Here is a 21,683-nt window from a genome sequence, read left to right as displayed (position 1 = left end):
CCAAGTCTAGGTAACTGCATTTTGTGTCAGTCATCTGTCAAGTAAAAATGGTATCTGTGGAAAAAATTGGCAACTCAAAAATTATACAAGCACTTTTCCTCCAGACAACCATCATACTTTAGTGTGCATCAGAAGTGCTTTATGGGTACTTCCATTTCTTCACACAGAATAGTGAAAAGCCGTGTACTCCAGGGTCAGGATTTAATAAAGTTAGTCATTGTTACAGCTTCCTCAAGAACATGTTTAAGGGAAGTGACTCTTTACTGTAAGTGGTGGTGAAGAATGTAACGACAACTAGTACAGTTTGGTGCTGCTCCTGAGTAGTGCTAAGACTACCCCCCATTGCTTCTGCACCATCACTGCAGATGTTAACGCAGTGAGGAAGACAGATAACATCTTAATATTATAAAAATGATTGTGACCCCGTGGACCCCCTGAAAGGGTCTCAGAAATTCCCAGGGGTCCTCGGAACACACACATCCATTGGCATAGTGAGGGAGAGAGAAACGGGAACTTATTGTTGAGAAGAACTGAGTTAGAACTTGAAGCAGAACTAAGATTTGGATAGGTGGGAAGGAGAAGGGAAAGGGATTTTAGGAGGGGGACTCATGTGAGTAAAGGAGTAGAGGCAGGAAGCAGCATGACGTAACCAAAACACTGATGACTAAGGACGGTTGAGTTGGAGGGTTAGGAATGGGGAGTGATAATAAAATATGGGATGTGATGAGATTATGAGGGATCTTGAATACCCACTGGAAATGTTTACACTTTTTCCAGGGGTCATTGGGAGTAACTGAAGGTTTTTGAATCCTGTGACTTGGACATGTTGGTTTAGGACCATCCTTTTGGTAGAAGTGTATAAGGTGAATTTGATAAACAGGACAACTGGATGCAAGGAGCCTGATTGGAATATTAATTGTAATCTAGTTTGTAAGGGTCAAGAATGCAGGCTGGAGAGATGGCAATAGATGGAACAGGGTGAAATGTAGACTAATTGCTTCAGAGATAGAAGCAGTATGAGAACTAAAGAAGAAAAAGTCAAAGGTTACCAGCATATTATATTTTATAACCCCAATTTCTTGCCAAGGACATTGTTAGGGAATTGGACAAAAACTGTGTGTTTCTATATAAGGTCTCACATAAGACTTTTTCCTCTCCCCAAAATCAGAATGCTTCCTTTTTTTTTTTTCTGGTAACAAGAACTGGATCATTGAACACATTTCCTTTTCGCCCTGCTGCCAGGAGGCTTTGTGCCAAATGTCATGTTGAAATCACAACAGTTAAAATTGTCCCAGTGGTTAGTACATTTTCTTCCTTCTATTTCCTCTGGCCCTGAGTCTCTGTCTCTATTTACAATTCATTAATCTTATTATTTTCACTCTGTTTGATGCCAGATGTCATAAGACCTCTTTTGAAAGAGATTGGTGGTGGGAGAGTCTTTTAGGATTCCTGGTACCAGTTCCAATTCGAAGGGGGTGTGTTCCCCACCCCCACACACACTAAGCAATTCTCAGACACCAGTTGGATATCAGAGAATTCAAGTCAATTCTGACACTATCTACCAGGAGATAGCATCAGATTCCAAAGGTTAAGGACCCAGTCCTACAAAATTCCCTTCCACTCCCATTTGAGACTAGAGTGGCTGTTACCAGAGCTTCTGATGAACTGCCTACAGATTTGGAGGTTCCAACAACCTCCTTTCTAGGTTCAATCAATTTGCTGGAGCAGCTCACAGAACTCAGGGTAATGTTTACTTATATTTACCAGTTTATTAAAGGATATGAATCAACAGCCAGATAAAGAGATACATAGGGCAAGGTATGGGGAAAGAACTTGGGGCTTCCATGTCTTCTCCAGGTCTGCCACTCTCCCCGCGTCCCCACGTGTTCATCCACCTGGAAGCTCTCCAAACTTAGTCCTTTTGGTTTTTATGGAGGCTTCACTGCATAGCCATGATTGGCTTAAGTCATTGGCTGATTCAAACTCCAACCCCTTTCCCCTCCCTAGAGGTGATGGAGGGAACGGAAAGTTCCAACCCTCTAATCACATGGTTGGTGCTCCTGGAGCCAGTCCCACACCCTTGGGTGGGGTCCAAAAGTCATCATTAATAAGAAGACAACCATTTCACCTTTATGTCTCTGAAGCATTTTCAGGACACGTGGATGAAGACCAAATACATCTGAGAAAGAGATCTTGGTCATCTGAATAACAAAATATGTATTTCTTTTTTTTTTTTTTTTTAAAGATTTTATTTATTTATTTGAGACAGAATGAGATACAGAGAGCATGAGAGGGAGGAGGGTCAGAGGGAGAAGCAGACACCCTGCCGAGCAGGGAGCCCGATGCGGGACTCGATCCCGGGACTCCAGGATCATGACCTGAGCCGAAGGCAGTCGCTTAACCAACTGAGCCACCCAGGCGCCCGCAAAATATGTATTTCTTGTAAGTCATTATATCACAGGGAGAGTAAAGTCATGATAGTATATTAACCCTTCACATATTTTGTTCACTCATAGTATAGGGCACTCTACATCAGTCACATTTTACTCAGAACTTTAAGAAAGCTAAAAACTCTGACGTACAGAACCAACGCACCAAGGTTAAATGTCAAAGAAATTTGATAAATTCAGTTAATCTGGTTGTCCAATTCAAAGCAGATGAGAAGCAGCAAATAAGAGGGTAGTGAAATACCTATTAAAAATAGGTAAAGTGATATCAAAAGAGATGACTCTTCATAATCTGAGTAATGGCAGAGAAAGATGGAGGTGCAAATTCCTAGTGATTATGGATTATGTGAATGCACCCAACACAGCTAGTAATTAATAAAGAACTGTTACGTGTTAGAGAAAACCAACAACTCACAGTTCTTGAGCTTTTACCACGTTCCAGGCTCTGTGCTTTTGCTATTCATGTATCATTATACTAAATCTTCACAATAACCATGCATTTCTTTCTGTGATTTCCCCCTTTTCACAGATGAATAAATAGTTCTAAAGAAATAAAATATACACATAAAGGCACACTGCTTTGTATGTGGCAGAGTTGTGTTTTGAGATTGGCTCAGCTGGATAACAAAGCCCATGTTCTTTATTCTTATTTGGGACTTCCTTCATTTTGACCTTCTTAATAATAATAATAGCAGTTAAGTTATGTTCAATATCCCTTTAAAAGATATCAAAAAATACTATGTACTGTATTTGAGAAAATCTAGAGCATAAAAAAGTTAAAGTAACCCTTATTAATTGGTATAGGTTTATCTAAAAATACATTTCCTCAGAGCACTTTACTTCTTGAAAATTCCCAACAATTGATGGGAAGAGGATTTTGTAAAGTGTTATTTATTATTTACAGTCCGTTTCAAACATTTTTGTGCCATTGTTTTAAATTAGTCCTATGGGCTTTTTTATTTTAATTTTGTTTTTGCAAACATCTGTGCATTCTCATTTTCATACCACAAAGAACAGCCATTCCTGTAAACTGTTTGTGAATTAAAGGAAAGAAGGTAATATTTATATAAAACATTAACCAACTGATAGGTGTTGTCACATTGCTTTACTTTGCTGAGTACTAGATGCTCTGATTTTCTTTTCTTCGTCTTGCTTTGAATGAGCTTGTAAACACCAATTCTCAGAGAAGTAGTCCGAGAAGATTATGGCCAATGGATACATGGGACATAACAGTCCATGAGGGAGTGACTGTTGATGACAGGACTCTCTATTTTTTTTTTATTTTTTTAATTTTTTTTATTCTTATGTTAATCCCCATACATTACATCATTAGTTTTAGATGAAGTGTTCCATGATTCATTGTTTGTGCATAACACCCAGTGCTCCATGCAGAACGTGCCCTCCTCAGTACCCACCACCAGGCTAACCCATCCTCCCACCCCCCCTCCCCTCTAGAACCCTGTTTGTTTTTCAGAGTCCATCGTCTCTCATGGTTCGTCTACCCCTCCGATTTCCCCCGCTTCATTCTTCCCCTCCCGCTACCTTCTTCTTCCTCTTTTTTTTTTTTTTCCTTAACATATATTGCATTATTTGTTTCAGAGGTACAGATCTGAGATTCAACAGTCTTGCACAATTCACAGCGCTTACCAGAGCACATACCCTCCCCAGTGTCCATCACCCAGTCACCCCATCCCTCCCACCCCACCCCCCACTCCAGCAACCCTCAGTTTGTTTCCTACAATTAAGAATTCCTCATATCAGTGAGATCAGATGACAGGACTCTTGTGCTGCAAACTCTGAGCAGCTGAAAGCGAAAAAATAACCCAGGGCACAGTTCTTAGATGAGAAATGTCAACATCCTGTGAGAGATGAAGAGCCTCTGGGAGTGACGGATTGTAACTTTAAGGGAGCCTGCCGAAGAGGAATTGGACAGGAGCCTAGGAAAGAGCTTGACTTGTTGCCTTGGTTACACCCCCAGTGCTACCTTCCATAGTGTCTTCAGCTTGACAGTCTGAATAACGAGTTTGAAACTCCGTTTTCTGTTCATTCTCAGATTATAATCACCTTCTGTGGGGTAGGCTTTTCTTTCAGAAGCATGAAATTTCAGGGACTGGTGATCTGGGTCACATGTGACTCAGGTGACTGAAAAAAGGGAATAGTTCACATCGATGGATTTGGTGAATGAGAACTACCAGTAAATATTTTTGAGTTGTAACCAGTTAGTTTTCTAAGAACTGAAACTGGATATGCGAAAGCCACTTGAAATATGGTTGACTGTGAGGAATAGGAGGGTAGTTAGAGGGGAACCCTGTGGTTATGAAGTCACGTGAAAACTGTTGTTCCTTAAGACTGGTGATCTCACAGTTGTGGATAGAATATCGTGACAGTCCATTAAATCATCAAGGATCTGGTTGTAGCAATATTATTTTGGTTCTAACGGATTCCAGAATATAAGATTGGGAGTTATTTCTTAAAGATCCAAAAAGTATAATTAAGACAACCATCTTGCTAGGTGAGAAACCTATAGAACATTTTTCTCAAGAGGTACTACAAACTGAAAATGCTAATAGATTCAAAACATGTTTAAGAATGTTAATTCCATAATGTGATATGAAAGCAAAAGCAGGACACTTTGGGGATATTGAAACTTTAAGAGGCTAGCCTCCAGGAGGATAATCGTTCCCTCTCAGAAATATTGCCTTATACCACTTGACTTGTTTTATCACATCTATCACTTTATCTTTCCTCAGACTTTATTGGGAATATTTACAGCTTAATCTCACCCACATTTCACCAGTGTTACCATTACTGGATGCGAACTGTGCAAACCAGTGATGGCTGCTTCTAGAAAAGCATGAAAAAATCGCTATAGGCATTTTCACACTTTTTTTCTTTTTCTTTGTGACTTTTCTTGTTCCTCTTCTTTTCTGCAGATCACCTTTAAGGAACGCTAACCAGAGGTTTTAAAATGGCTGGAAAGTCTATGGACAAAAAGGAGAGAGAGGGAAAAAAAAAAAAAAGTGTAGTCATGCTAATGAAAATCCCAATCCTAGCTCCCCCCACAGGGTTAAGGAAATGGTTCAACCAGAGACCCTGCGCTAGGAGGAGCCTCCCAACTGAGCATCTCCCTGTAATTTTTCTGAAAGCCTGTTATCTACCCTAGTGACGGAACTCCTTGTAAGGAAGTTTTACTTTAAGAAGGTCATTCAAAGTTCTATTTTCATATTTCCTCAAGCTTGGTTCAGAAATCTGAAGACTATATAAAGTCATGTGAGAACTTCATTTGATAAAACTACTGTTTCCTTGGCATGGGCTGGAGGGGAATATTTAACAGTAATTATGCTTAAGGCAGTATGCCTTTATACTCACCCAGCATCTGAAATGTGATGTTCTAATAATAGAACCCCAGAGTTTATTTTAACACGAGCAAAAGGAAACAAAGGCAAAATGCGGAGACCCAATCAGCAAGCTGTTGGCATGTGAATGTTCGTTCCCGTGTGTATAAACCAAAAAGACAGAAGCAGGAGCAGCATTTTAATCTACTGATCATTTATAAGTCAACTGTATCTATCCCTGTTGAGAAATGGCTAAAACCCATCAGTTCAGCTATTTGCGAGAACTAATTATAGCCATTTACCAACATAAAATAGCAAGATTGTTTTTTAGGAATTTGTACATCAATTTTTAACCTGCAACCCAAAATCACTTATGAACTAGATAAGTATTAAGTTCTAGATTTTTTTTGGAAATTTTTGAGTCAAAATATATAAATGATATTTGGTAGTTATATGCACAGGTGGCATATAAATTATAACGGAAAGTATGTCAGCTTGGGGCAAGGATCTCTAAAATTCGTATCGCACATTCCAGTTCAATGTCTGAATTTCAGAAAACATGTCAACATTGTTGAACCCAGGACTGATGGACGGTACCCTAAAATATTTCTTCCTTTTCTTTTTGGGACTTAGCTGGTAATTTTATGGGCGCCTTCTGTATTGCCATTTTCCCACTTGCCCCATTTGCCTACATGGTCTTTAGGATCTCATCAGTAAAACCCAAGAGAATCTACTGAATGGGGATTAAATAATAATATAGTTCAGTTAGGTCAAGAATAATAATTGGCATTTTACAAAAGCCATAATTCAGTTGGGCAGTACCCATAAAAATGTTGGCACTCTCTAATTAAAAAGTGCAAATGAAAAAAAAATATTTTGATTATCATGGGCAAAGCGACAATAACTGAAATCTAGTGAGGGTGGGAAAAGGCATTTTCATACTCTGCTGGTGCAAGTATTCATTTATTATAAATATTACAGATGACAGTTTAGCAACTTACATGTCAAAAGCTCCTGAAAAGGCCATGCCACTTAAGATCTGCTTCTAGAATTTAGCCTAAGGAAATAGTAATTGAACATGTGCACAGATACATATGTACAAGGATGCTCATTGCATCAGTGTTTATAAAAGCAGCAAATTGGAAACAATTTATATGTTCATCCGCAGAGGAAATGTTTATATTGTGGTGATTAAACATGACACAGAGCTTTATATAAAGCTAGAAAAATGTCTATGATAGATGTTTATAAAACAGTATGTAGGGTATGGTACCATTTTGGTTAGTGTGAAAACCTGAAAGGAAATACTCCAAAATACTAAGTTAAACTGAGCTCTGGTATGTGGGATTACATATGACTTTTATTTATTCCTTTTTACTTTTCCGTATCTTCAGAATTTTTTTGTATTGAGTATATATTACTTTTATCATCAGGGGGAAAAAGGTGATTTTTTTTTTTCTAAGAAAAAAGTAAACAGAGCTCATGCTACATGCAAGGCTCAGCAGAGAGCTCAGAGTGACCAAGACATGGCCACTGGCCTTCAGAAGTTAATAGTGTGGTTAACAGAGTGGGAAAGGAGACTGATTTGTACAAATATTCTGGGTCACTCTTGAGTACACCTTGATCATTATAACATCACCATCAAGGGATCTTTGTGGAATATCCTGACATGCTTGACTCTAAAACAAACCAGAGTCCTAGTTCTGGATACACCTTCCTCCTGGAACGGGCCTTCTTTCCACCGACTTCCTTCCCATCAACATTCCTGAATGCCTGAGTCCAATCAAAAACATGCTCATTCCCTCCAAGACACCAGTTACTGAGCTGACTTCTTGTTTGGCTCCCTTGTGTGTCCACACATTTCTCCTTATCCCTGTTAACTAACAGGTTACTTCCTCTTCTTCTACCCTGCTTTCCACAATACCAGTCTTTCCACCTTCAGCATCAAGCCTTCCATACTGGCAGTGCTTGGCATTTTTCTTTCTACTTTGCATTTTCTCACTATTACTTGGTTTTACCAGCTGAGGAGGGGCCCTAATAAAAGGAAAGAATTCGTCCTGGTCATTTTTCTCTCTACACAATTGTGTAAAGCAAAGAAATTCCACTATTACTTATGCTTTGAATCTCCCTGAATTCTCCTACAGTTAGGGAAAACACTTGAGAATATATCTCATAACTGTATGGCATGTAAATAAAATTTCATTGTGCTCCGTATTTTGTGAGATCTAAATATTTACATAAAGGCTTTTGCTTCTAAACTTTGGTTTCCCTAGAACTTGCTCTGTGCATGGATTCAGGGTTTACTGAAAAATAGAAGATCCAGTATTTTCACTTTAGTTCTCTGCTATGATTAAAGTTTGCTTTTTTCCTATTGTGTCCTTCTTGGAATTAATTAGCTTTGTTTTACTGGTCTGAAAGACTGCAGAGAGTCACATTTTTTCCACATTCACATATCAGTTGCTCTTTAATTGTGTGTGTATTTTGATACTGTTTATTTTTCATAATGTAATTCCTCAACTATTATTGTTAGGCATTACACCTTTCTTGCATCCTGCCTCGTATAAAGGACGAGACCATTACCCAAATAAGCTTGGACAACTCTCCAATATCATAGTAAATGACAGCCATATTAGGAATAGACTATTTGAAAGTTCTGGAGATATAATCAGATGTCACTTGCTGTCCAGGGCAAGTTTCAAACACCCTTACACATAAAAGTTTGAGCAAAAATCCCAGTTGGACTGTTTTTTTATGCAGATCTTGGACAAATAAATGCAGCATTTTAAGCTCTAGGAATAGATGCCTCTGTTGTGGAATGGGACTTCTAATCTTGTTTTTGCCAGGTTATTTGAGGACCCGATTTGTGGACGCTTGAGAAGAATGAGATTGGACAAATGTTCAGCAGCAAGTCATTTCATGGTCTTGCCAAGTGCTGATATCGGGGATTCCAGGAGGCTGCTTAGTAAGATGGGCCACTCACACAGTGGTTTCCCAGGTCCTCTCTTACCCCAGCCCCTCTTTCTCCACCTAGAAGACACACCTCATATGACCCTTCATATACCTGAAGCATCCTAGTCAAGAAGTGTAAGTCCTTAGGGGAGCCTGGGTGGCTCAGTCGTTAAGCGTCTGCCTTCGGCTCAGGTCATAATCCCAGGGTCCTGGGATCGAGCCCTGCTTCGGACTCCCTGCTCAGCGGGAAGCCTGCTTCTCCCTCTCCCACTCCCCCTACATGTGTTCCCTCTCTCGCTGTTTCTCTCTCTGTCAAATAAATAAATAAAATCTTAAAAAAAAAAAGTCTAAGGCCTTATTTCAGTCAGAGATTGCTTATGAGAAATTTTCCTACCAAGTAATTATTGGAAAATGCTCATCTTGGGACTTGTCTTTCTGCCCACTAGGACGTTCTTTCTCAGTCTCTTGTCCTATAGTAAGTACAGAGGTCTCAGCCAGACCCAGGGATGGGACTGGTACCCACCCGTACGTCTTAGCCAATAGCAAAAAATTTTCAAGTTCTTAAATTCACAACTCTAGCTTAAAAGCACTGGGCACAGTATTTTGCTGCTTGCATTTTTTATCCTGATTTGGTTGAGGCGAATCCTGCCCTCTGGGGCTTTTTGTTGAAGGAGCCGCCCCACAAATAAAAGAGGGAAAGAAGCCAGCTGAGAGGAGGGAGGCCTGGGTAACATCATTTGCATGATTCACACCTGACCTTCTTTCTTATTCCCTGTCCTGTTCTCCTCAGCCAAGCTCTTACTGCTCAGACCAGGGTGTCTCCTCTGTATTCCAAGTGTGAAATGTCAGAGGTAGCAGCCAAAGATAGAGGTGGTCAGGTCACTATTCCATAGTGGTTGGCAGCACGGGTTTTGATATAATGACGAATGAACATGGGTTGGTTTTTTTAACCCCTGCAGCCTTTAACTTAAAGTACCACATTAGGTCAGGTGGCCACCAATGCATAAATGAATGTTGGATTGGTGGAATCTAGTATCCTTTGGACCGGTGAGGGCATTGGGTATTTTTGTATCCTTTGGGTAAATACCTAGTAGTGCAGTTGCCGGATCCTAGGGTAGTTCTATTTTTAACTTTTTGAGGAACCTCCATACTGTTTTCCAGAGTGGCTGCACCAGCTTGCATTCCCACCAACAGTGTATGAGGGGTCCCTTTTCTCCGCATCCTCGCCAACATCTGTTGTTTCCTGTGTTACTCATTTTGGCCATTCTGACTGGTGTGAGGTGGTATCTCATTGTGGTTTTGATTTGGATTTCCCTGATGATGAATGATGTCGAGCATCTTTTCATGTGTCTGTTGGCCATCTGGATGTCCTCTTTGGAAAAATGTCTTCTTTCAGGGTTTTTGTGTTTCATCTTGGTGTCAAAAAGAGTAAAGATCAGGTTTTGAGTAGGGACCAAGAAAGGCAGAGAGGTCAGGACTTGAATAATTCATCACTGAACAATCAAGTCGTTTTTAAAGAGGTTCATCAGTATTTATCCTGAGAGATTATTAAAATTTTACTTCATTAAAGCAAAACTTTAGGAGAGGAATTCTTATTCTTTCCAATTTTAGTATATATGCTGCCGAAGCGAGCACTACTTACTCTTTCCTGCATTGAGTTTCCCCCTTCTTCCCAATTGCCTAGTAGGAAGTCTTCTACCAAGAGATGGGAAACCTGGATTTCATAACAGCGGAAAACTGGCCTTCTATTCCCTGGCATTGCATTCCAGTAATACCATATCAGAATTTGACCTAGTTTTTTCATACAGATAGCTGATGCCAAGTCATTGAGGCTTTCCTCCAGTGAGGCCATGGTCTTCTGTCACACATGAAAGACGTGTGTGCAGACCAGATTACGTGGGAGCTGCCTGCCAGCCCGTGCGGCCGAGCAAGGGCCGTGCGCGGGAGAGTGCCTGGAGCCATGTGCAGATGTGGTGCTCGTTCCAGGCCTCATTCTCCAGACCTTCACTTCACTGAGTCCGGCTGGATGCCACCAAGGGCAACAGAACGTGGGCTACAGAGAACAAGTGGCTTTTGTTCAAAGCTTTTCAGACATCTGTAATGATGGCCAGATTTTTGTGACTCTGTTCCACCCCACCCCACCTCCCCTTTGCCATTCTGAAGAAATTATTCTCTCTTTTTTTTTTTTCCACTCTACACAAAATTTTCCTCTAGCAGCTGCCCTTGTTGTCACCAATAGTAACATCTTCATTGAAAGGAAGAGAAATGGAAGGAGCCCAAAGTACTTTGTGGCTGAAATTTTGTATAGCTCTAAACACTTTTTAAAGCTGATGGATGTTCAGTAGCTGAAATTGTAAATAAAAGAACTGAGTAGTGCACCAGCCTAAGGCACGGATGTGTCTGTTGTCCTGGCCCCTCGGTACTCCGGCTAGGGAAGTCACAGTCTGTGGTTAGAATCCCTGGTTAAGTGCGACTGGCATTGAGGGTGTGTTGAGTTAGGTTACACCGGCAGCCTGCACTCCACAGGTGAAGTAACCTGCTAAATGGGAGGCGGCTTGACTGCTAGCAAGAAACTTTCACCAGTTCCCTGGTGGAAAAGAAAGGAATGACAATTATCAGGTTGTATACATTCACCAAAAGACTGATCTTTTCAAAAGTGTGAAGAAAAGGAAGAAGGGGTGGTGGTAAAATTAGGTGATTTTTGTATGAATTGATGCTAAAGTACAGAGAAGAATTAATCCCATTTAGTGATTAAGTGGTTCTACTGACTACAGAACGCAATATCCCCATGAGTTTTTAATGAAAAAGAAGTTAAAAATTTAAAAATACTACTTATCAGTTAAAAAGTAGTCTGATTCTTAAACAGCAACAAAATTCACATCAGCATCCCCACAAGCTGTGCGAGAAACACAAATCCAAGTCTCTGCTTATAAAACAATTCTTTCCAAATCCACATGGTAATAAAGATTGTTTAAACTCTGTTAGGTCTGTGATGTGACATTATTTCTTTATTTTTAAGCCATAAGGCTTTTAAGCTCTAAACTAAAGGCTCATTTATTGTTGTTGCTGGGGTCATTTGTTTATTGTTTTATTTGCTAGAAGTGAAGGGCTATCTTTTGTGGATTTGGGAACAGATACCAACAACTATTGTAGCTTTTGTGTTTATCGAAGCATCATCTGGTGTATGTTTAATGTTCTAACGTGGTGCCTTCTGTAAAGTGGTGAGGTCCAGAGAGGTCTTGAAAAATGATGAAAAGGTTAGAAAATATGACTTAGGAAGGATGAGATTTTCATAAACAGTGCTTCGTCTTCGATTTTTCTTCTTCCTAAATGAAGAAGAAACTAAACTTCACTCCTTCAGATAGGCACCTCTGGTTACCGTGTTTATTTACAAAGTGATACTCCTTTGCTGTTCAAGGAGGGAATAATTCTGAGATGATTGTGTTTACATACAAAATACTGATATATTCCCATGTGTTTGTAGAATAATCCTAAACTGCTCAATTCAAGGACTTCTTTCACCAAGAACATGTTATCTTGCAAAGATCATGGTGACTGTGACCTCTTAGTTAAGTAACTAGCAATGGATTTTTTTTTCTATATAAACACACCGATGTACCTATTAAAACTAGAAAATAAACAATTATAAATGGACACTTAAAAATTACATTAAAATTTGTTTTCCCACACAGGAAGAATTTAATGGAAAACCCGACTCCCTCTTTTTTAATGATGGTCAGCGAAGAATCGACTTTGTTCTAGTATATGAAGATGAAAGTAGAAAAGAAACCAATAAAAAGGGTTCAAATGAAAAACAAAGGGTAAGATTTTGTGTGTGCTATTCTCCTTTTCATTTCTTATTATACTGTGAAGTGAAAAAAAAGTGCTGTTTTTATGTAAGCAATAAAGTGAAACTGGTGTTTGAGATAACATGTACCAAACATGCCTTCATATTTTCTCTGCTCATCATTCCCTCAAGGCATGTTAACAAAATTTTTTTTTTTTTAAATATGAAGCAGAAACTTCCTCAGGTGCTTAACCTCAGTGGGTTTCACAGCTGAAGGCAGACTTTCTTCTAAGGAATTGTACTTTCTATCTGCAGAAGAGATTTACATTAAAAGCATACTTGGCTATTTGCTACAAGGTGGGAGAGGAAGCTAATGATTAATAATGACAGCAAGTGCAGTAACAACTAGCATTCAGGGTGCTCTCACGGATGGTATGAGCCTCGTGCATGCATTGTCTCACTTTCTTTTCATAATAACCTATGAGGTGCATTCTATTATCATACCGTTGTAGATGACAGAAGTGACCCTGAGGTTAAATGATTGCCCAAGGTCACCGACTCTAGGATGAGAAATAGTGAAGCCATGGTTCACGATTCTTGTCTTGAATCGAGAACCCACGCTAGTCACCTCTCCCATTTTCTGTCACTACCCTTCCTTTTTACCCATTACCAGTTAAGCTGCTCCTTCATCCCTTTCCTTTTCTTCAAGCTCTTCTAAATGACAAGACTATTTTTATCTTGCGATAGTAAACCATTTAGTAGGCTAGGGTTATAACAAATGCCTGGACCTTCTGTACCTGAACTGAAACTGTATTAAGCTGAAACAGGACAAAAGGGAGAGAGCATACATGTGTCACTGTTTCCCACTTTGAAAATGACTCCCTCATTCTTTGTTTTGTTTGTTTGTTCTCACCTCTATGTTATTATATACACACAACTTTAATTGTCCCTCTCTGGACTTTTTCTCTGAAATACATCATTCCTAAATCTATTGATTTCTGCCCATTCTTTCAAACCAGCTGATGAAATCTGCTTAAAATGAAGCAATCGTGCCTGTTTTGTTTTGTTTATTTTGGAAGGGATAAGTTTAGAGGTCTGTATTTGCATGGTATCACAGAGTAAACCCAGGCATTGGAACTTGACATTCAGATTCTAATTCTGCCACTCCAATTATTGGTGTTAACTTTAGGAAATCAATATGATTTAGGACTTACTAACTTTAGGTTATGATTTAGGATTTATTAACTTTAGGAAACAATAACAAACTGAACTATAGTGGCTTAACACAATAAAAGTTTACTTATTGCTCATGTCAAGTCAGATGTGGCATCCCTGTTTGGCAAGATGGCAAGATGGGTTGGGGGGAGGGGCCTCTGTCCTTTGCAGTCACTCAGGGGCTCAGGCTGACACAGAAGCTTTGCCATATTCAACAGGTAGTTTCTAAGATCATCCTGGGCATTAACATAAATAATAGTTTAAGAGAAAGGATGGAGAAAGTACTTGTGCTTCTTTACCACTTTGGCCTGGAAGTGACAACATCAAGTATGCCACATTCTGTTGGTCAGGACTCAGGAAAGTGGAAAATGTCATTTCTGACTGGACAGCCATTTCTCCACTGGAATGCCACACTGTGGAAAGAGAACATGAATCTTTGGCGGACGGCTGGCTTCTTGACCACAGCTGTTAACTGGCTATATGACTTGAGTGAATTTTCTGATTGGTATCCTGTTTTTTTATTATTCTTGAGATGCATGTTATTTTTACATTTTGGCTTCTTTAAAATCAGGGTATGTCTTACAAATGACATACCATAATTTCATTGGCTGAATTTTTCCTATTGATATGTAAAATATTTGTTCATCACACAGTGATGACATCTTAGATTTAGGAAGTGAGATCCAATACCCAATCCATAGGATTGTGGCTAGGATTAAGTAAAATATTATATAGAAATATTATATAAATTGTTAGCACATATTAGATAGTAGATATTAATTCCTCTACCTTTTATTTCCAGTTTTCTTAAAACAGTGTACTAATACGAAAAGGCATGACTCCTCTTTTGTTGCTATATAATTTGTATGTATGTATGGATATATACATATATATAAATTTACTAGAGTAATATAGCTTAGAATGTTTTATCATTTTCTTGTGGACACCAAGATATATTATGTGCAGTCATAGTCACTGTCAAATATTCATTAAGCATCCATATGCCGATGCAACTGCATTGAGTGCTATATAAAGTAAGTTAAACAAATCTAATCCATTAAAGTGTAAAGGAGACAGTTCTGGTTTTAGACAAGAGCTTCACTGCCATGGTGAAGGGGCCCCAGAGCTGCTTACATTATTAACAAGTGCTGCATTAGTTTTACACAGAAACATAGGTGCCAGGGTAACTCTCATGAATCAGGAGAAAAAAAAAATCATCATTAATTTGTCAATCTCTGAACTCAACGGATAGATGTACCATGATGTTGGTTTTTATAAGCCGTGCTTGAAGTGCTTTGAGTCTGTTTTTGTGCATATTACTTAAATTCCACCAGAATTTAAAGCTCAGCTTTGGAATCACATATTTATTAATCAGAAAAATATTTGTGAGTTCCATCATGCCCTCTGTCAGGCCTTATTCAGGATTTAGGACTCCACCAAAGAAAGGCCGTTTCAAAATCCTGTTTTCTTCGAGAGGAAAAAAAAAAAATTATGTCTAAATCATATTGATTTCCTAAAGTTAACACCAAGGTAGACTTTGCCAGTGTCTGATCTAAAGAGTATTGTTAAGTACTTTCTAGAGATGGAGAAAGAAGTGATAGGGCCACAAAACATAGAGGAGTAAACATAGAGGAGTAAAAGGCTGCATCTTCCCATGAGCAAAAGAGAAAATATTTTTTCTAGCCAGATCTCCAAATAGCATGTCACCTTGTCCTCCTATATTAGTGAAACTACTTCAGGAACTTCACACCTTCCTTTAAAAAGTATAAATTGTTTACATTTAGATTAGGCATGGGGAATGACTGTAAGTTGTTTCAATAATATGTGCCCATTTAGCCCACTGTCCTTGGCACTGAATCACTTTGAATGTTTTTTTACTGCAAGAAACAGGAAAACCAAACTCAAAATGGCTTAAGTGCTAAAGGAAATAATTTTCTCACTTAAGAAGTAGCCTAGAGAGAAAATCATTTCTGGGTTAGGTAATTCACTGGTTTAAAGAGGTCATCAGGAATTCATCACATCCTTCTGCCCTGCCATCCTCAAAATGTTGCTGTTTTTTTTTTTAGATTTTTTTTTTTTAAATTTATTAGAGAGAGAGGGAACACAAGGAGGGGGGAGTAGGAGAGGGAGAAGCAGGCTTCCAGCTGAGCAGGGAGCCCGATGCGGGGCTCGATGCGGGGCTCGATGCGGGGCTCGATGCGGGGCTCGATGCGGGGCTCGATGCGGGGCTCGATCCCAGGACGCTGGGATCATGACCTGAGCTGAAGGCAGAAGCTTAACCGTCTGAGCCACGCAGGCGCCCCAAATGTTGCTGTTCTTAAACTGACTTTACCTTGTTACAAGATAGCCGTTGTACTTCAAGGCACCTGGAGGTGGGAATAGGTAATGCCCTTTTTTAAGGGGGAGGAAAGCTCCCCCTAGAAGGGCCCTAAGCAGATTTCCCTTCACAGTTAATTGTCTATCACAGGTCTGTTCCAAAAATGACTGTTGGCAAGATGAATGGAATTACTTAGCATCATTAGCATAGACAAATGAAGATGAGTCTTTCATCTCTTAAATTGCCTGATCACCCAATACCTGAGAAAGCATCAGGCTTTTCTTAGTAGTAGAGAAGGGAGAAATGACTGTTTACTAGGTAGCCAGCCATGTCTGGCACAGCACATGATTAATTGTATCTAAATATGTTCAATGTACATTGGGAAGAGCAAAGATGTTCTAAATGAAACAAATGTCTATATTTTTCTCCAAGTGTTTCTGCTCAGTTTTGTTAGTAATGTTTCTTCCAATTCCTTTTCCTAGACCTGCAAACAAGTGGCAGAATCGATCTATTTAGAATTTTGTTTTGTATGACACTTGGTGTCCCTTCAAACAGATGAGTTTATGACCAAGTAAAGGTATAATTCAGGTGACAGTAAAGAGGGTGGAGGGGTCAAGGTAGCACAAAGACAGTATAAGCAATCCTGAGTTAAGTTTATTTAACTTTCTGTCTGCACAGTCCGTTCCTAAAAGTTAATGGAAAACTTATTTCCTTGAAGCTGATGTAAATTTCGTATATAGAGATGTAAATTTGTATTTCATATCTGACTTTAAGAATTCTTTAGTAGGTGGCAGAAGGATCTGGCCAGTGGAGATCATAGCATAAGAGGTTTTTAAGAAATGAGCAATCAAATTAAATTATATCCTTTAACTTCAAATAATGTGAGACAACTAACTGATTGGTTACAGATCCTGTGAGCTTTTAAAACTGTTGTCCCATTGTTTTAGATGTGTTATCATGAGGCTGGAAATGTTTGCCTAGAAGCTGGATGAGATCTCTTTGGACATGTTTCAAAGTTCATCAAAAAGCTCTAGTACAGGGGCGCCTGGGTGGCTCAGTTGGTTAAGCCACTGCCTTCGGCTCAGGTCATGATCCTGGAGTCCCGGGATCAAGTCCCACATCGGGCTCCCTGCTCGGCAGGTCTGCTTCTCCCTCTGACCCTCCCCCCTCTCCTGCTCTCTCTCTCTCAAATAAATAAATAAATAAAATCTAAAAAAAAAAGGCTCTAGTACAGTGAATATATTACATCACTCCATTTACTGAGGTCTTACATTTTTTAGTAAACTTTTATAACAGTGTCCATGAAGATCTTGTACTTTTTTTTTTTTAGTTTTAGGTGTACAGTTTAGTAAGACTCAAGACTTACAATACCCAGTGCTCATCACAGGTGCACTCCTTAATCCCCATCACCCATTAACCCATCCCTCCACCCACCTCCCCTTTGGTAACCATCACTTTGTTCTCTATGGTTGAGAGTCTGTTTCTTGGTTTGTCTCTCTCTTTTTTTTTTTCCCCTATGATCATTGCTTTGTTTCTTAAACTCCACAGATGAGTGAAATCATATGGTATTTGTCTTTTTCTGATCTTGTACATTTTTATTAAATATTCTTATTTTAAAATTTTATTGATATTTTAAGAAGCATTTTAAACTGTGGTTTGTGATTTATTGTGTTTTTAAAAATTTCATTGATTTTTGTAAGTTCCACCTAGAAACCTTGATAAACTCTTTTTAATTCTAATAGTTTCCAATGCATCTTTTAAGTTTCCTCAGAAAAAGACCAATTATCTGTGAATGGTGAGAGTTTTGCTCTACCTTTGCCATTTTTATACTTCTTTCCTTGTTGAAGTGCAACGGCTAAGACCTCTTGAATAAAACCAGTGATGCATAGTAGGCACCATTATAGTGTTCCTGATTTTATTGGGAATGTTTCTAAAATTTCCCCAAAATATCACACCTGCTATAAGATTTTTTAAAAAAGCTTAAGGAGTCCCCTTCTAGTCCTGGACTGCTAAGACTTTTTATGATAACTGAGTTTTAAATTTCATAAATGCTTTTTTTTTTTTAATCTGTTGAGGGATCACATGGCTTGACTTCTCATTAAGTCTTATGTGTATTAAATGTATGGTTACTGTGGCTAATAGACGATAATTAACAGTATGGATAACTCAAAAATCATTTATTATTGACTCCAGCTTGCAATGTATAATTTTCCTAGTCATTAGCTCCCTACATATGCTAATACTACAATAACATAGTTTATTTATTTATAATTCATTAAAAAGTGTTTGAAGTCACAGAAATAACATCAAGAATAAAAGTAGTTAAATGAGGAACACAGAGTGACAAATGTAAAGTCCAGGAAAATAAAATGAAGCCATGTGTCAGAGTAATAAACAAAATGATTTTTTATTAACCATAGGTCCTATTCAGAAGTTAGAGTTCAGCTGTAAATTTGCTTCTGAGTTTCCTAGTAGCCAAAGAAAATGGGAGATGTTATGTATTAATAACAGTATGTTCTAAAGTTTTAACACAATAAAAACAAAACTGTCCAAAAGAAATGTAATGTTCTGAGGATCTCCCAGAAAGAAATGTATTCCATGGAGCCTCATAAAGGAGAAGACATGATTGAATAGACCTAACATTGGCATATCTCCTCCAAGTTGAAGAAATAAAAGGATGGCAGAAGGGGATTAGGAACCATCAGAACAGAATAAAATATTTCCTGGAAATGACATGTTTGCCACAGATAGTCCATGAATTGGAAACTTAAGGCTTATATTAAGATAGGTTAAGAAGAAATGATGGCAACCAGTGTTGGCTGGTTTTACCTTCCCAGATAACTTTTGGTACGTGTCCTCTCTTCTGTTTTAGGGAGCAAAATCCAGTCTAACTTCAGTTCTCTAGCATTTTAGACTAAGGCAGAGAGCTCTTCTTTATATATATATATATATATATATATATATATATATTTAATATTTATTTGACAGAGAGAGACACAGCTAGAGAGGGAACACAAGCAGCAGGGGGAGTGGGAGAGGGAGAAGCAGGCTTCCCGCTGAGCAGGGAGCCCGATGTGGGGCTCGATCCCAGGACCCTGAGATCATGACCCTGAGATCATGACCCGAGCCGAAGGCAGATGCTTAACGACTGAGCCACTCAGGCGCCCCTCTCTTCTTTATATTTTTATCTCCTTTCTTACACCCTATTTGCTTATACTAAGATTGTAGGTTAAAAGGAATAAAGTAAATTAGAATCAGCAGTTTCAAATTACAGCTACAAAATGTGTGGCTGGTATAGCGTGTTTGGGTTTATTTTTGAGTACTCAGCACAAGAGCAATGAATCCAAATCTTGCTTCCTATTCCTCAAGTGGAAAGTGTCCTTGGGCCCAGTCCTTAAAACAGACAAAAAGATCAGTGAAATCCTAAAAAGTAAAACCTGATTATTCCATTTCATCTCACAAAGATGTGGAGAACAGAAAATCCTTTCCTTTCTCTCTGATTGGTCCTTCTGAGATCTGGCCTTAGGTTTGAATGAAGAGGCTGTCATTTGCCCTGGGGATCCCAGTCACCTGTATCTCACTTTTTAAAAGGCACAAGATTAGGAAAAATCAACTATACTAAATTTTCATAAGGAATAGGCTTGGAAGGGATAAATAATCACAAAAGAGTAGCTGCCGTGTGCATAGAGGTGTGTCTTAATGGTATTTCTTAACTTTGATAAGAGGCATCTGCTTTACTCAAGTAGATTGTTAAGGCAGCATCCTATACCTACTGAAGCAGAATCTGAGTCAGAATCTCCAGGAGTGGGGCCAGGAAAACTACTTTAAGCAAGTGCTCCAAGTTGTTTGTATAAGTAAGTACGTTTGGAAAGCGTTGCACTAAAATGTTTATAGTAGTTATCTCAGTAGTGAGTTTTTATAAGTTGCTTTTTCTCCCCTTCTCAGAAAATTTCTGTTTTCTACTTTACCCACGGAAAGCATTTCTTTTGTAATTACACCTAAAATGTTAATTTAAAAACAAAATTCAGAAGTGAAGTTCAACTAATACTTCCATTCCATGCTTATTATTTAGAATGCTCATCTTTTTTCTGTCCCCTAGAGAACACATATTACCTACTTGAGTAAATTCCTCATCAGATTGGTCCACTAACATTAAATGTTTTATCACCAGCATGTGAATTTAAATTAAGTCCCAATTATTTATTCTGCTTACCGCACCTTTTTGAGCACATGATGTATAACTAATAAATAGTACTTAGAGTAGTTAGTAATTTTTTGTACAAATTAAGTACCTTTAACTTATTCCTTACTCATCTTTGTAGGCTTAACAAAGATTGGCAAGTTGAAAAATACACTGTACCACCAGTACTTTGCCTAACAAAGTGCCTAACAAACACTTGAAATTAATCTATGCCTATATTTCATTAATCCCAACTGATTTGTGCTTTATTATCATTACAGTGTGTCCAGTAATTTTACTTCATAGGCATTACAATCCTTGTTTTTTTATCCTGCAAAAGCTGGGTGACATAAAAAAAAAAATGGTAGAGTGGTGTTTACAATCAGTATTATTGCTGTATAATTCACAAGCCAGTCCTCTACACAATGACTTTATTAAGCTAAATGAGATGTGTAATCTAAGGTGCTTAGGGGCAGAAAGCTTCCTTAATTATGCCAGTCTGTCCTTTGTGATTTTGATTGCTCTTATTCTTTATTTCTCTGACAGCTGTATTAACCTCTCAAAAGAGATATGAATAAAATTCCAGTTTCTAGGCTGAGATAGGTACTCTTATCCTTTTTTACTTTGAACCCCCAGCACCATTCTCCACCAGCAGTAATAGAATCACATCCATCTTTTTCGTGATGTACACAGATCCTCAATGATTACAGTCATTTTGGATTTACTAGACTTAGGTTTAAAAAAAAAAATCCAGGTTGCAATGCCAATAAATTTGTTCCCCTAGAGACAGAAGAATTTACAGCACAGTCTAAAGTATGACTGGGTGTTTTTCAGAGCCAAAGAGCCTCAATTGGTTATTTTGTGCTGCTAAATACAGACCATAGACTATAGAACATAGTTTAGGTTCATAAATGTAAAGTTTTTCAATAAGGCACATAGATAATTTTTAGTTAAAATGTGTGACCTCATATTTTTCAACAAATATTTATTGAACAATGGCTGTCAGTCAATATGCAATATTAATTTAGTTTCATTTTTAACATGGAAGACAGCTCTACCCTAATTTTTTTAAATGTCAAGAACATTGTTACTTATCTAAGTATAAATTCTACAAGGAAGTGAAGATGATGATTTCATATTAAACAGATTGAAGCAATCTTTTCCTAAGTAATCAGTCTTTTCCTGATATGTGCTTGTTTGACAAATACAGCACATATGCTAATTTACTTTAGCTACCTGACAAACCAAGAAAACTGGTTTGATCAATTTTTAAAATATTCCACTAGTTCTTTGTGAATTGCCTTGCCAAAGGAAAATAACAAGAACTGTCTTATTAAAGTAACTCCAAGGTGATAGATTAACATGTTTAAGCAAATAAAAATGTCCTATCCTTGACTCAACTGTTTTAAGTATTTATAGTGAGTGGTAAAATAGAGGACATTATAAACCAACT

At 38.3% G+C, this 21,683-nt stretch overlaps 1 protein-coding gene across 5 annotated transcripts in view; it reads left to right on the top strand.

Annotated features, from left to right (window-relative positions):
* The window catches only part of ANO6 (anoctamin 6), a 186,668-nt gene that overhangs the window by 89,277 nt on the left and 75,708 nt on the right, over window positions 1-21,683 (top strand). For all 5 annotated transcript variants that reach the window (XM_021704770.2, XM_021704769.2, XM_021704771.2 and 2 more), the window contains exon 3: window positions 12,424-12,552. In XM_021704770.2, coding sequence (XP_021560445.1) covers window positions 12,424-12,552 — 129 coding nt within the window. The remainder of the gene's footprint in view (window positions 1-12,423; window positions 12,553-21,683) is intronic.

The sequence above is a fragment of the Neomonachus schauinslandi genome, chromosome 5 (genome assembly GCF_002201575.2).
Source record: "Neomonachus schauinslandi chromosome 5, ASM220157v2, whole genome shotgun sequence".
Taxonomy (NCBI): Eukaryota; Metazoa; Chordata; class Mammalia; order Carnivora; family Phocidae; genus Neomonachus; species Neomonachus schauinslandi.
This window is presented reverse-complemented; position numbering and strand designations above follow the sequence as displayed.